At 40.1% G+C, this 12,549-nt stretch overlaps 1 protein-coding gene across 4 annotated transcripts in view; it reads left to right on the forward strand.

Moving 5' to 3' along the window:
- Window positions 1-12,549, forward strand: part of ELF1 (E74 like ETS transcription factor 1) — a 93,839-nt gene that overhangs the window by 73,412 nt on the left and 7,878 nt on the right. For all 4 annotated transcript variants that reach the window (XM_082303725.1, XM_082303726.1, XM_082303723.1 and 1 more), the window contains 3 exons: window positions 2,063-2,146; window positions 5,453-5,645; window positions 6,754-7,221. In XM_082303725.1, coding sequence (XP_082159851.1) covers window positions 2,063-2,146; window positions 5,453-5,645; window positions 6,754-7,221 — 745 coding nt within the window. The remainder of the gene's footprint in view (window positions 1-2,062; window positions 2,147-5,452; window positions 5,646-6,753; window positions 7,222-12,549) is intronic.

Raw genomic sequence — 12,549 nt, forward strand, 5'->3', positions numbered from 1 at the left:
GAATCCTGTCTGAACGGAAGCAAGAAAATTAGAGGACTCCAGGCATTAATAGAGTTTGCTCACAGTAGCTCCCTCAACTAGCTATCCCTCCTCCCCCATGCCCTGTCAAAAAAAGAGAAAGAAAAAGGTGCAAAGGTGGCTTAGCAAGACTGCTAATGTCAAAAGGTGAGCACCCAAGCAAGTATTTCTTATGACTTCTTTATAGATGCCTGGAACTCTGGAACAAAGTAGACAGAGCAGGCTGGGACTGAGCATTTTTTTTTCAGAGCTAGCAAAAATCCCTCAGTCTTACTCTGCAGCAGAGCTGTTTCCTTGCTAAAACAGCCCCTAAAAATGAAACCAAAAGTGGAACATCATAGTGTACAGGATTGCACAGGCCTGTTGGTCTTGCCTCTGTGAAACAAACTCTTTGGAAATGCAATAAATAAAGAAAAATAGAAATATTTTTCTTTAGATCTTCAAATCTGTTTCTCCGAGTCCTGTGTCTGCTTGGTCTGGTCTGCCTCTCAAAAGAGCAAAGGTAGTACATGAATAATTTAGGTATTTTCAATGTCCTAAGGGGTCACTGCAAAACCTGATAAGAGAAATTTTTATTTCATAAGAAAGTTCTGAAGGTTTCTGATTAATTACATTATCTGTAAAAGCTGACATTGCAGGGAATGAGAACTACTAAAGGTTCAAGGTTTTATATTGAAAAATAGAACCATAGAATCGTTAAGGTTGGAAAAGACCCTTAAGATCATCGAGTCCAACCGTTAACCCAACACTGCCAAGTCCACCACTAAACCATGTCCCTAAGCACCACGTCTACCCATCTTTTAAATACCTCCAGGGATGGGGACTCAACCACTTCCCTGGGCAGCCTGTTCCAGTGCCTGACTGCCCTTTCGGTAAAGAAGTCTTTCCTAATATCCAGCCTAAACTTCCCCTTGCGCAGCTTGAGGCCGTTTCCTCTCGTCCTGTCACTTGTTACTTGGGAGAAGAGACCGACCCTCACCTCGCTACAACCTCCTTTCAGGTAGCTGTAGAGAGCAATAAGGTCTCTCCTCAGCCTCCTTTTCTCCAGGCTAAACAACCCCAGCTCCCTCAGCCTCTCCTCATAAGACTTGTGCTCCAGACCCTTCACCAGCTTCGTTGCCCTTCTCTGGACACGCTCCAGCACCTCGATGTCCTTCTTGGAGTGAGGGGCCCAAAACTGAACACAGGACTCGAGGTGCGGCCTCACCAGTGCCGAGTACAGGGGCACTATCACCTCCCTGGTCCTGCTGGCCTCACTGTTCCTGATACAAACCAGGATGCTAATACTTAATAAAATAAACACTTAAACATGACTTATATTTTTCACTCCACTTATGTTTAAATAGTTGATTTCTCAACATTTTTAAATCGATGCTCTTCAGTCTTGTCATCGGTTGTAACTAACTTCTTCCTTTCAGTCTTCCTCACCAGACAGAGCCACCGTGCTTATGACTTTCAGAGCCTGTTGCTGGTTCTGCTGCTCTTAACAAGCAAACAAGTGACTTTCCTTTACTTGTAGCCACTGTTGAGAAGGGTGTAAAGGAGAACGGGACTGAAAAATGTTTTCTTCACATGACAGTATAGTTTGCTGCTGTCAGTGGAGACTTCCAATCTATTAAACAAGCAGACAATCTTGTTTTATCCCTCAATTTCATTTTGGTGATGCGTGAACAAGATAGTGCTCTGTATTTTATCTAGCTTTTCCTGTTTAAACTCTTTCTCACAGTTAATAGCTTATTCTTCTTATCTCTTCTGTTTTAAGTGCTCTTAAGAGTACCTAAAAATCCACAGAAATTTCCAAGGTACGTGGACTTTGGAAAAGTGAGCGTAATCGTTACTAGAAGTACACTAAGATCATGGAGGGTCCGATCCTGCTGTAGAAATTGAAATAGTTCGGCATAGAACTGAGCTCCTAACTTACTAGAAATTGAATCCTCTCTGAATTGGGGAAACAAATCTCTTCCCTTTTTAGGTCCTTGTTCTTTTTTATTTCCTTTTTTTTTTTTTTTAAGCTGCAGTTTTACTTACTGGTGGTTTATTTCAGGGAAGAAGCCAAAACCATCTCGTCCTGAGTCCCCTACTACAACTCCAAACATATCTGTGAAAAAGAAAAACAAAGATGGAAAGGGTAAGTTAGAGTTGTCACTGAAGTTTTTAAAAGAATGTTGTTTCCGTGTGACCTGTAGAGCAGCTTGTGAGGTAAAAAGAAATTGTTCACTAATTTTCTTGTGATGTCAAACCAGGTCTTGTGCTCAGGGGTAGTTAACATCTCATCTTAAGACAAGTAAAAAATTAGAGCATGAGATTTCTTGGTGAAACACCCAGTTCTTAGGGAGAATAAAGTATTTGTCATGTTAGTAGCAAGGGTTCTTGGAAACTCTTCAAGCTCCTGCAGAGGCTGCTGTATTTTGAGTGAAGTCTTGGGGTGAAGTCTTTGCATTGTGTTAGGGTTTCTTGGGCTGTGGTTATTTTGACAGATGATCTTTGAAAACGTTTTCCATCTGTGTGTGTCTAATTCTGCATGAGGAGCTAATCAAGGCTGCCAGTTGGCAGCAGGAAGTACCAAGCCCTAAATTTTGAGGAAAGTTATAACGCAGCTTGAAGACTTGGGCAGAAAACTTGCCGTTTTGATACTTCTTTCATTCCTCATGTGTTTAAAAGGAAAAAATAAAATAAATACCACATAACTGATACAATAAATCATTTCCTGCAGACTGAACTGTTCAGTAGCGCTTGTCAGTTTTGTCAACGGCTCGGTTGCTTTGCTGTTTTGTCCAGCACCAGCACCCCTGCCCTGGCTGGCATTTGAACAGCAGCCCGATGCCCTGGCGCCCGCCGAGTTCTGCTGCGCTCAGCGGGAGCTGGAAACGAGCCTCCCCTCTGTCACCACAAGCACCTGCATGCACGCCTAGGGACTGATGTGCTTGCGTGCTGTGCAGTACTTGCCAGGACAGAAGCCCAGCCAAACCTGCAAGGTGGTGGCATAAGAAATTTCAGACTCTCACGAAATCAGAAAAATTGCTACACTGACACATGAGTATGGTTTTTTGTTTCTTTTGAAGAGGGATTTTCTGCAATAACAGGAAATAAAGACTAGTTAGCAAGCAATAAATATTTAACAGGTTAATGCCAGGGTGGTGAAACACTAGAACGGATTGCCCAGAGAGGTGGTAGATGCCCCATCCTTGGAAACATTCAAGGACAGGCTGGATGGGGCTCTGAGCAACCTGATCTAGTTGAAGATGTCCCTGCCCATTCCAGGGGGGATGGACTAGATGACCTTTAAAGGTCTCTTCCATCCCAAAGCATTCTATGATTCTGTGATTTTGAGTATGTGTTGTTACTGTTACATTATATTATGTTATATTTGAGTATGCATTGTTACTGTTATTTTTTTTTTAATTAAAACCTGATTTTTAAGTAAAAATGAAACAAAAGTATCAGAGGAACCTCCAAATAGTGCTCAAATGAAATAATAGAAAATATTAAAGCAGCTACCCACAAAATTAAAAGGCAGCAGGGTCTAATGTTTCTGTTGATGATGGCAAGTGTATACCATATTTCACATTTGTCCAGTGTTACAAAATTGGTGATTCAGAAGGAATTAAAAAGGAGCTTGTTGCCTGAAACCGCTGCCTGTTACAAAAAGAGCTACCACAAAAGCATTTGTTTAGCATTTTTGAGGAACATAGAATTGAAGTAGAAGGGATATTAATATAACCGGCTATGGCAGGGAAGCAGCTAGAAAATCATGAGATTTGCCTTTCTCTCAGTATCCACAATGTTCCCCTAAAGAGAACATGTATGCTAAAATACCAAGCCCTCCATATAATTATTTGATGGGATGCATGGAGAAAACTGAGTTTTCTACATATTTCTTGTTCTGCTGTGACTCAGAGGAGGTTAAAAAGTCTGCCTGTGAGTAAAGCAGATGTGGTTTTTGCAGACAGTCCTCTTCACAGTGATTTTCAGTGGCTAAGCAGTGACAGATTTTCAGACTGCCTCGATGCAGCTGAGCATTTTTAGTCTAGACTACAACAAAAGCACCCTGGATTAGATGGTAAGTGGCTGGGAATGCTCTCACTCCTTTCTGACCTCGTGTCTTGCCTAAGCAGTCTTAACCTTTGCCTTCCAGGTATCTGAAGGCAAACAGGCTGACCATTTCGTGTAAGCGGGGAGACATCTGTTGCAAAGGCAGTGTTTTTTCTCTAGGGATGCTCACTTTTCAAGTTTCCACCTGCTGAAGGAGCTGTTAACATTTTGTACTGCCAGTGCCGATGACTTTGCTGAATATTTGCAGAATATAGATACAGTAGTATGGGATTTTCACCTCCTCTTGTTGAAAAAAGTTCAGACTGGTGGTTATTAAAGTTGAAAACACTGCTGGGTTAAATTGAAGCTAACAAAAGAGATCCTGTCACCTTCTGATGCAGTTGGGCATCGTTTTTTGGGAAACTTGAGAAATCCGCACACGCTGTCTTTGCTGTGTTTTTGCACAGCTACTTGTGGGAGGTGATACTTTCATACAATAAGTTTTTTCTTCCTTTCTCAGACTAACAACACATCACTGAGAAGCTTATGTGCAGCTTCAAGTGTCCAAAAGAACATCAGACACCAAAAGCCTTAAAAAAGCAGGGAAAAAGGGTCTCATTAGTTATACGAGTTTAGACTCCTTAAATGTGCTTTCGGAAAGAAAAGAATATGCAAATTTTGTAGTAGTTTTAAGTATTCACAATCTGTGATTCTAATACTGTTTCTTTATATGCGGTAAACACTGAACAAATGTGATGGATTTCCATATATAAGTGTTCGTGCCTGCTTGTTTGTAAAATGAAATTTGAATGTTGTCTGCCAGCAAGTGCAAGCTCTCACTGAATTAAAAAAAAAAAACATCTTTTCCTGAACTTTATTCTTGAAGGTTTGCCTACCTCAACATATGCCACTGATTGCCCCATATAAATCTAGTTGTTAAAAGTAAGGATTTTGTTTAGCCGTTTAAAGGATTATAACACTCCCCTCAATTCAGCAAAGTATTTAAGCCAGGGCTTGATTTCCAGCATTTTCAGAGGATGGACCTGAGCATGTTCCTATTCAAGATAAAGTAATAGGGCCTGCTTCTGTAACTGGATTAGGCAGGAGGGAAGCGTATGCATGGGTGACTAATGCTGTCTAATGTTGGGGTGACTGCAGGTTGACAGGTACCTGACTCTGTAGGTTACGGACAGTGGCTAGGGTGTTTGGGCACCCAGATCGTAATAACTAACAAGGATCCCTTCCCGTGCCCTTCCATCACTAGTTCCTAGTCTTGATATATTACAGTGTATTCATAAAGATACCAGCTTGTTAATTTTTAGATTATTTACATAATTAATAAAATATGGTCAACTAATATTTTTTCTTTTTTTTTCTGTGTCCTGAAATACTTTTATTTTAGGAAATACAATTTATCTCTGGGAGTTCTTACTAGCACTGCTCCAGGACAAAGCTACATGTCCTAAATATATCAAATGGACTCAAAGAGAGAAGGGCATTTTCAAACTGGTAGATTCCAAGGCTGTGTCCAGGTTGTGGGGAAAACACAAAAACAAACCTGACATGAATTATGAAACAATGGGTAGAGCTCTCAGGTACGTGCATTTTTAATAATAGACTGTTCTTGTTGCCTTAGTGTTTGCATGCATTCAGTGCCTCGTCTAATTTGTGTAACAGAAGAAAAGAGTTAGTATTCTATCAATTTGGAAAATGAAGATGTTATTTTTGCAAAATAAATAAGCGAACTGAAAGTGACCCTTACTAACCCCAAATCAGTCACCTTCGGTCTCAGCTCAGACATTTTCAGTGCTGCTGCAAAAACTGCATCTTCACAGTCAGCCACAAAGTAAGAGACTGAAGATTCAAAGTGGGGCAAGCCTTTTACATTAAATTTGAATCTCTTTTCTCCAAAAAATCCTAAGTTCAGCTGTATTAATGAAATTATTTCTACTTGTTGCAAATGATCCCGTTTCCAGTGGAAGATACAGTTTTAGAATTCAGGTCTGGTTGCGCTTCTCTGAACTTGCATGTACAGACAGTTTTAAAACATCTTATCATGTGCCTCTGCCTATCAGGCTGGGATTTTTCTCATACATAAAAGACTGCAAAATAAGCAGACATGCATGAAGCTTCGATCTTACCTGCTGATTGATAACTGTCCAACTGAGCAGCTATGCATTCCTTTTCATTTCCCTTCACCCCTCACCTTGGTGTGCGTGATTGCAAATTGTCATATTAATTTGTAAATATAACAGAAGTAGTGCTCTCCTGTCCTGTTCCCTTTGCTTTGTTGTAGCTAAAATGTCTGCCTGTGCTCACTGGTGAATAAGCATGAATTCAGGTAACTGAAAGAACTGTATGAGTTAAGAGAAGAATTACAACTTTCAGGCAACTTTTAAAGAGTGTGAGTTGATAGCAGAGCTGCCAAGTCACAGAGTTCTTCTCTTTCTCCTCAGAGTTATTTGAGGTTGAAATGAAACAGTGACCAGAAATAGCAGTAAAAGAAAGTTGTTTGAGGAAAAAATATGCTATTAAATTGGCCACTCCTTTATAATGAAGAAACTAGGCACTTAAAATATTGCTTACTTGTTACTGCTGGTCTTATTTTCGGGGGGTCAGGGGGGTTGTAGCCTCTTTTTTGTTTGTTTATTTGTTTTTTGGCAAAAAACACTGTGTAACTTGATGTGTGTACACTTCAAACAGATACTATTACCAAAGAGGAATACTGGCTAAAGTAGAAGGTCAGCGCCTAGTATATCAATTTAAAGAAATGCCAAAAGATCTCGTCTATATAGATGATGAAGATGCGAGCCCTAGCACTGAATCATCAGATTCAACTCTGCTCTCAACTCCTGTGGCCAGTAGAAACCAGTCGAGCAGATCTAGAGCATCTGCAAATGCGGGAACAAAGGGAGGATCAACCACCGTGCTAAAAACAGGAAACTCGAAGCCTGCTAAGCTGAAGGAGCACGTAGAAGTTGTACAGCAGCAGACACCTGGCTTGACTTCAGAAGTTTTGAGGACAATGCAATCTCCACAGCCAGTACATCCTACTCAGCTTTTTCGGACAGTTCATGTAATGCAGCCATTGCAGTCCCTCGCAGAAGGACATGCAGCTGTAACCAGTAATGTTCCGGATGAAACGTTAAATCCCTCAGTTCAGAATATAAGGTAAGAAAATGTACAGAAAATAAATGTATGAATAATAATAAATTCACTGGATGATGGCTAGATGGACTAGATTCTTTGTTGTGCCTCAAAAAAATGCTCGTCTCCCAGTTTGGTTGAAGCAAAACGGTGTCTTTGTGGCTGATCCTAGGAATTGGGAGTTACTACAGCGTACTGCAACATGTACGCTCATAAATGCTCTGTCTTTGGTGGAGGGACGCGCATCTTTCCTGCATCCGGCCTGATGCCAATCCTTTAGAGAGGAAAAATACACAACTTCTCTTTAAAATTGGTATCATCAGTTCTGTGCTGCAGCAGAGGCAGTATTTTCATGGCTCTGCTTTTGCACTGACTGTTTCGTGTCTTCACTTTTGAATTATACATGGTGTGTCTGCATGATCCCTTCAAAAAGATTTTCCTTCTTCTTGATTTTTCTTCTTAAGAATTTTTTGTCATCTCTTTCATCTTTTGTATTGTCCCCACTTACAACAAGAGGAAGCTCCGTGTTATCTACTCTAGCATTTTGCTGCTGTTACAAGAGCACGTTCTTTTGATTTTAGAACACAATTAACAGAAGAATCTCATGGGACCTGTGTATCTGCAGACTATTTTGGGAGACAGTCATGCTTCCATGCTTAATTTGTAAGTCAACTGGCTAACACTACACAGCATCATGACTCCTTTGCACCTACCCGTTAGTAGCAGCATCCTAATTGAAGAAGCTTTAAAAACAGTCAGTTAAGCCTGGTTTTACCCTAGCCTGAGGCGTCCCCTGATGGAGCTTTTTCATCTCCACTGACTACAAAAGACCTAAACCAAATAAATGTTCTGGTAATCTAGGCCCCTCACAGGAATGTCAGAGTTGTATATGGCGATTGTGGACCTTAAAGCTGTTTCAGGAAAGCTTCAGAATATAATTCAGGAGCTGAACATTCTTAATGAATTATGAACGTCACTTTTTTTTGAGATTTGCTGTGTTAACGTCACCGTTACAATGGTTATCATTTTGTGCTCCAAAATGGCAATAATGCTATTTCCTGCTCCCTTCCTCTATTCTTTCGTTTGAAAATGACATCCAGAGCCACCAATAGATTTGGAGTGGTACTGACTATCTGGGGTTAACCATGCAATTTTGTCAGAGAGAAGTAAGTAATGACACTAATGAGACCAAATAATTTCTTCGTTTCCAAAGAATAAGTTTTGTTCTCTTATCTCTGCTACTAGAGGGATACCGTAAAAGCTACTCAGTTGTTAAAACTCCACTTACATAAAAGGAAAATCCACAATAGTAATAACAGCTAGGTTTTTCAGAAGAACTGAAAGAAGAACCGAAACCGTTTAGATCAGCCTCCAATGACTGATATAATAGAATCAATAAGAAATGCTTTAGGAGATAACCAAGTAGTTGAGGAAGCTGAAGATTTACGTATAGGAAATTACAAACCAAGGCTGCAGCTTCAATCAAGAAAAAAATGTTATACTCTCTCTTCTTTCCTTGGGGTAAAAAATACCCCAAACTTAAAAATTATCCCTGGACTTCCTAGTTTGAATCCTGGTTTGTTTTTGTTTTTTTTTTTAATTTCCTTAAAAATCATGAAATGTTTTCATTCACACTGCAATATGAAAAATTCACACTGAAAAGAGAAATTCACTGGTTAGTGAAGGCTGCAAGGGAATAAATACATTGCGCCATGACAGGAAAAATATTTTTCATAGTTACTGGTAGGCACTGTAAAACAAACTGGAAATAGTTACCATTTTTAAGTAGACAATATCTGTTTTCCTTTGTCTTTTAATTCTAAAATGCATGAGTTGAAAACAAATTGTGTTTTGGTTATTGTTCTAACCAACTAGAATTAGTTCAAGATGCACATAGGGGAGGGAAGGGTTATATTTGATCAAAAGTTTATGTTAAAGATAATTAAGAAGAATCTGACAAAAAAAAAAAAAAAGACCAGTTTTGGAATTCATTTAGAAAATGAATAAAAATTTGCTTCAAGGTGATGTCTTGTAAGTTTTTAAAGCTTAGGAATGAAGCTACTATGTACAGTGCAATCCTATGATTTCAGGGTTGATGAAGGATTTAATTACTTGTAAAAAGTTGACTAGGGCAGTATAGTGAAAGGAAACAAGTACAGACATAACTGAAGCTATACAGTGCCATTTAAGTCAGTAGAATAATGCTATTAAACATTAATAGGGGGAAAGTTCAGCAATTTGCAGAGTTAAATAGCTCTAGGCTAGACCTCCGCTAGATTATATATAAAAACCAATATCAATAATATAGATGGTATAAAAAATGGTAACAACAAACAAAAGTATCTGTAAGACCTAAGAAGGCAGGCAGGCAAGAAGTCCAGCCTAGCATTTGGAAAGCTGCTCAGTGACATTATGACATCCAATTATTGCATTATGGTATTTCAGAATCAGACCTTGGGCAATAAGTGAAGGGGAAAAAAGTAGTAGAGATGATACACATGTGAAGTTCGAATGAAGTAAAAGCCTTAAGGCCTTAGGGTTCTGTATTGCGTTGGTTCTAATCCATTGTTTGTAACTTTAAAACATTATTCCATTAAGTCTTCAATTGCACTTTCCTTAGACAAGATGACAAGAGCATCTCAGATGAAGGAAAAAAAAAAAAAAAAAACCCATTGGATCTTTTCAGTACAGTATGTAATTTCTGAATGGTATAGAAGTATTGCTAATTAAGAAAGAGTGTACTAAGGTGTCTGAGCAGTTAGAGTGAAAATCAAAACCACAACCCAGATTTTTTTGGTGTGCTTTTAATCAGGATTGGCCAAGCTGCAAAGCAACATGCTAATGAGTCCTGTGCAGTAGTCACTGCCCATTCCAGGCTCTAAAAATACAATTTATGACAGATACATTTCTGTTTAGTTTCAAAATGCAAACTTCAAATAGTTTGATCAGGTAGAATGGCACACTGAACATTTTTTGGAGCATATGTTTTAGGTCTTGTTTTATAATAAGGCTAAAACAAAGGAACTATTTTGGGTTTGTTTGTTCAAACAGCTATAAATCTCTAGCAGTTGAATGTGTTTGTGTACATGTTCTGAATTGCTGCAGTGGGGCTTCCATAAGGGTTGAAATGAATGGTCTACATGATTTGAAAATGTACAGCAGGTATGATTGCCATTATGGAATAAGAGCTGAGAAATGTTCTGACGTATGCATGCTCTCTGTAGGGTTGTGGTTGGAGTCACTTTATAGTAGTTTTGTAAGGAAGCATGAGGACAAATAGCAACATTGGTTGCCAGTTGGTGTTCAGAGGTTGGGGCATGTAGATAGTCAAGGTCATTTGGGCGAAACAGCAACCAGGGTTTGGGAATGATCCTCAGAAGGTTTTCTGATGCATACTGGTTAGTGGTTGGGCTCCGCTTTGAAGCGTGAACATCTTGGACTCATATAATTTGTCTTGCGCAATGTAGCTTCTAAAGTTTTATTCCTATAAATGTTCTTCCCTCTTCGTCATGGAAATAAATGGTCTTCCCTCTGCAGCAATTTGCTTCTGTTGTGTTGTGAGAAGAAAAAAAATATAGAGAAAATATTGAGGATTTTTCAGGTCAAAACAGTTGTTGTCTTAACACTTAACTATATCCTTCAGAGAAGTCTGAACATGCATCTTCTCTTCTGAGGGACTTGGTAAAGGAATCGTATTTGAAGAATGTTGTGAAGGGCTCGTGTCACCATCCCTCCCCTGCGGTAGGCAGCGTTGCCTGGTAAAGTCTACTCCCAGAGCATTGCTGGGAGAGCGTGGCAGCAGTTCCCCAGGGCCTCGTCGCGTTTTTCAAAGAAATGGGCATGCCAGTGAACATCTGGGGTTGGTTCTTCACAGGAGACGGGCAGTGGCTTCATTTATAGCTGCACAAAGCTTGGACAGAGTTTTGTGTACTTTGAGGGGAGGGTAGTGTCTTACTCTGAAGTGGAAAGGTCTTGGCTTTTGGATGGCTTTTGAGGGGCTGTTCATACAAGTTTTGGTGGTGCTGTGTGCAGGGGAGACAAGGAGAAGTGTCGCTCGCCAGGGGTAGATGCCTCTTCTTCAGCCTCAGTGCTTAAACAGAAAGGCTGTGATGTGGTGCTAACCCAAGCTTGGGAAACGGGGCCGGAGCAGGGTCAGGTCATGCGAACTGGGTTTTTCCTGATGAGGGAAGACATCTAGCATCCGCAGTGGGAATATTTGGAACTGCAAACTCGCTGCTGTTCTGCAGGTCTAACCACTCTGGCCTGGTGGATGCAAGCAACAGTTACTGCAGTCTCCAGTTGTGTAACTGGGAGCTGCATTTGGCACCACATTTCCAGCGATAAGACAAAAATAAAAATGCTTCTCTGGATGAACATTTTATTTCTAACTTTTTCCAATGAGTCAGCTTTTTTTCAGGAAGGAAATAAAAAGTCTCTTTGAATGTAGCGCTTGTAAAATTGATCTGTTTAAACCAGAATAACTGACACAGGTTAACCAGAATATCTGGTTTCTTGGACTAACTGTGTTTTATCTTGGAATTTGGAGGCACTGACGTAGGCCTGGAATTCAGCTCCATGTTCATTGGGTCATTCTGAGTGTAAATGGCATCCTTTTTGTTGCTCCAGAAAGTGTACCTCTCCCGTAAGGCTAGGGACTTACCTTGTCATGGTAGTCTAGGACATCGTACAGGGCTCCAAGGTGCCTGCGTTTGGGCAGTAAAATTGCTCCCTTAAATAACTAAGGCTGCAGATAGAGAGAGATGCATTTTCATTTACCTTTAATCTAGAGTAGTAGTGATTTAAGATGGAGTGTCTTCTGGATGGAGTGAAAAGAGGTTCTCATGTTACTAACAGTTCAGAGAAGATCATATTGTGAGTAATTTAAAATTATACGTCTCTATTTGTTATTGACTGTGTGGGACAGCTGAATCTTCTGGCTGGCAGCTCTGTATACCAAGAAACTTCCAATTAGCTGACTGCTGACAGATCCTGTGCAATGCTTTAGCAGACTGCAGGTTTTAAATACAATGTTGCTATCAAAATTCAGTTTATTGTTTCTTTTCTGTATTTTCAAGTTGTCATTGTGATAGCTTGGACAGAGCATGTTAGAAGACCAGTATCCTGACTCTGTTCTGTAGCTGGGGGAAAAGCTAATACAGACTACAGAGGACCAGTGGGATATGCTTTGTGTGTTCCTTTCTGAACTGGAGAACCGCTACATGATGAATCAGCCACAGCTTTCATCTTGACCTTTTTGCAACCTTTGGGGTAGAAAACGTTGCAGTAATTCATCCTGGAGGTGACACAAGCATGGACCACAATGGCAAGATCCTCCTTCAAGAGGAGAAGGAA

Source organism: Platalea leucorodia, assembly GCF_965183815.1.
Source record: "Platalea leucorodia genome assembly, chromosome: 2".
In the NCBI taxonomy this organism is placed as follows: Eukaryota; Metazoa; Chordata; class Aves; order Pelecaniformes; family Threskiornithidae; genus Platalea; species Platalea leucorodia.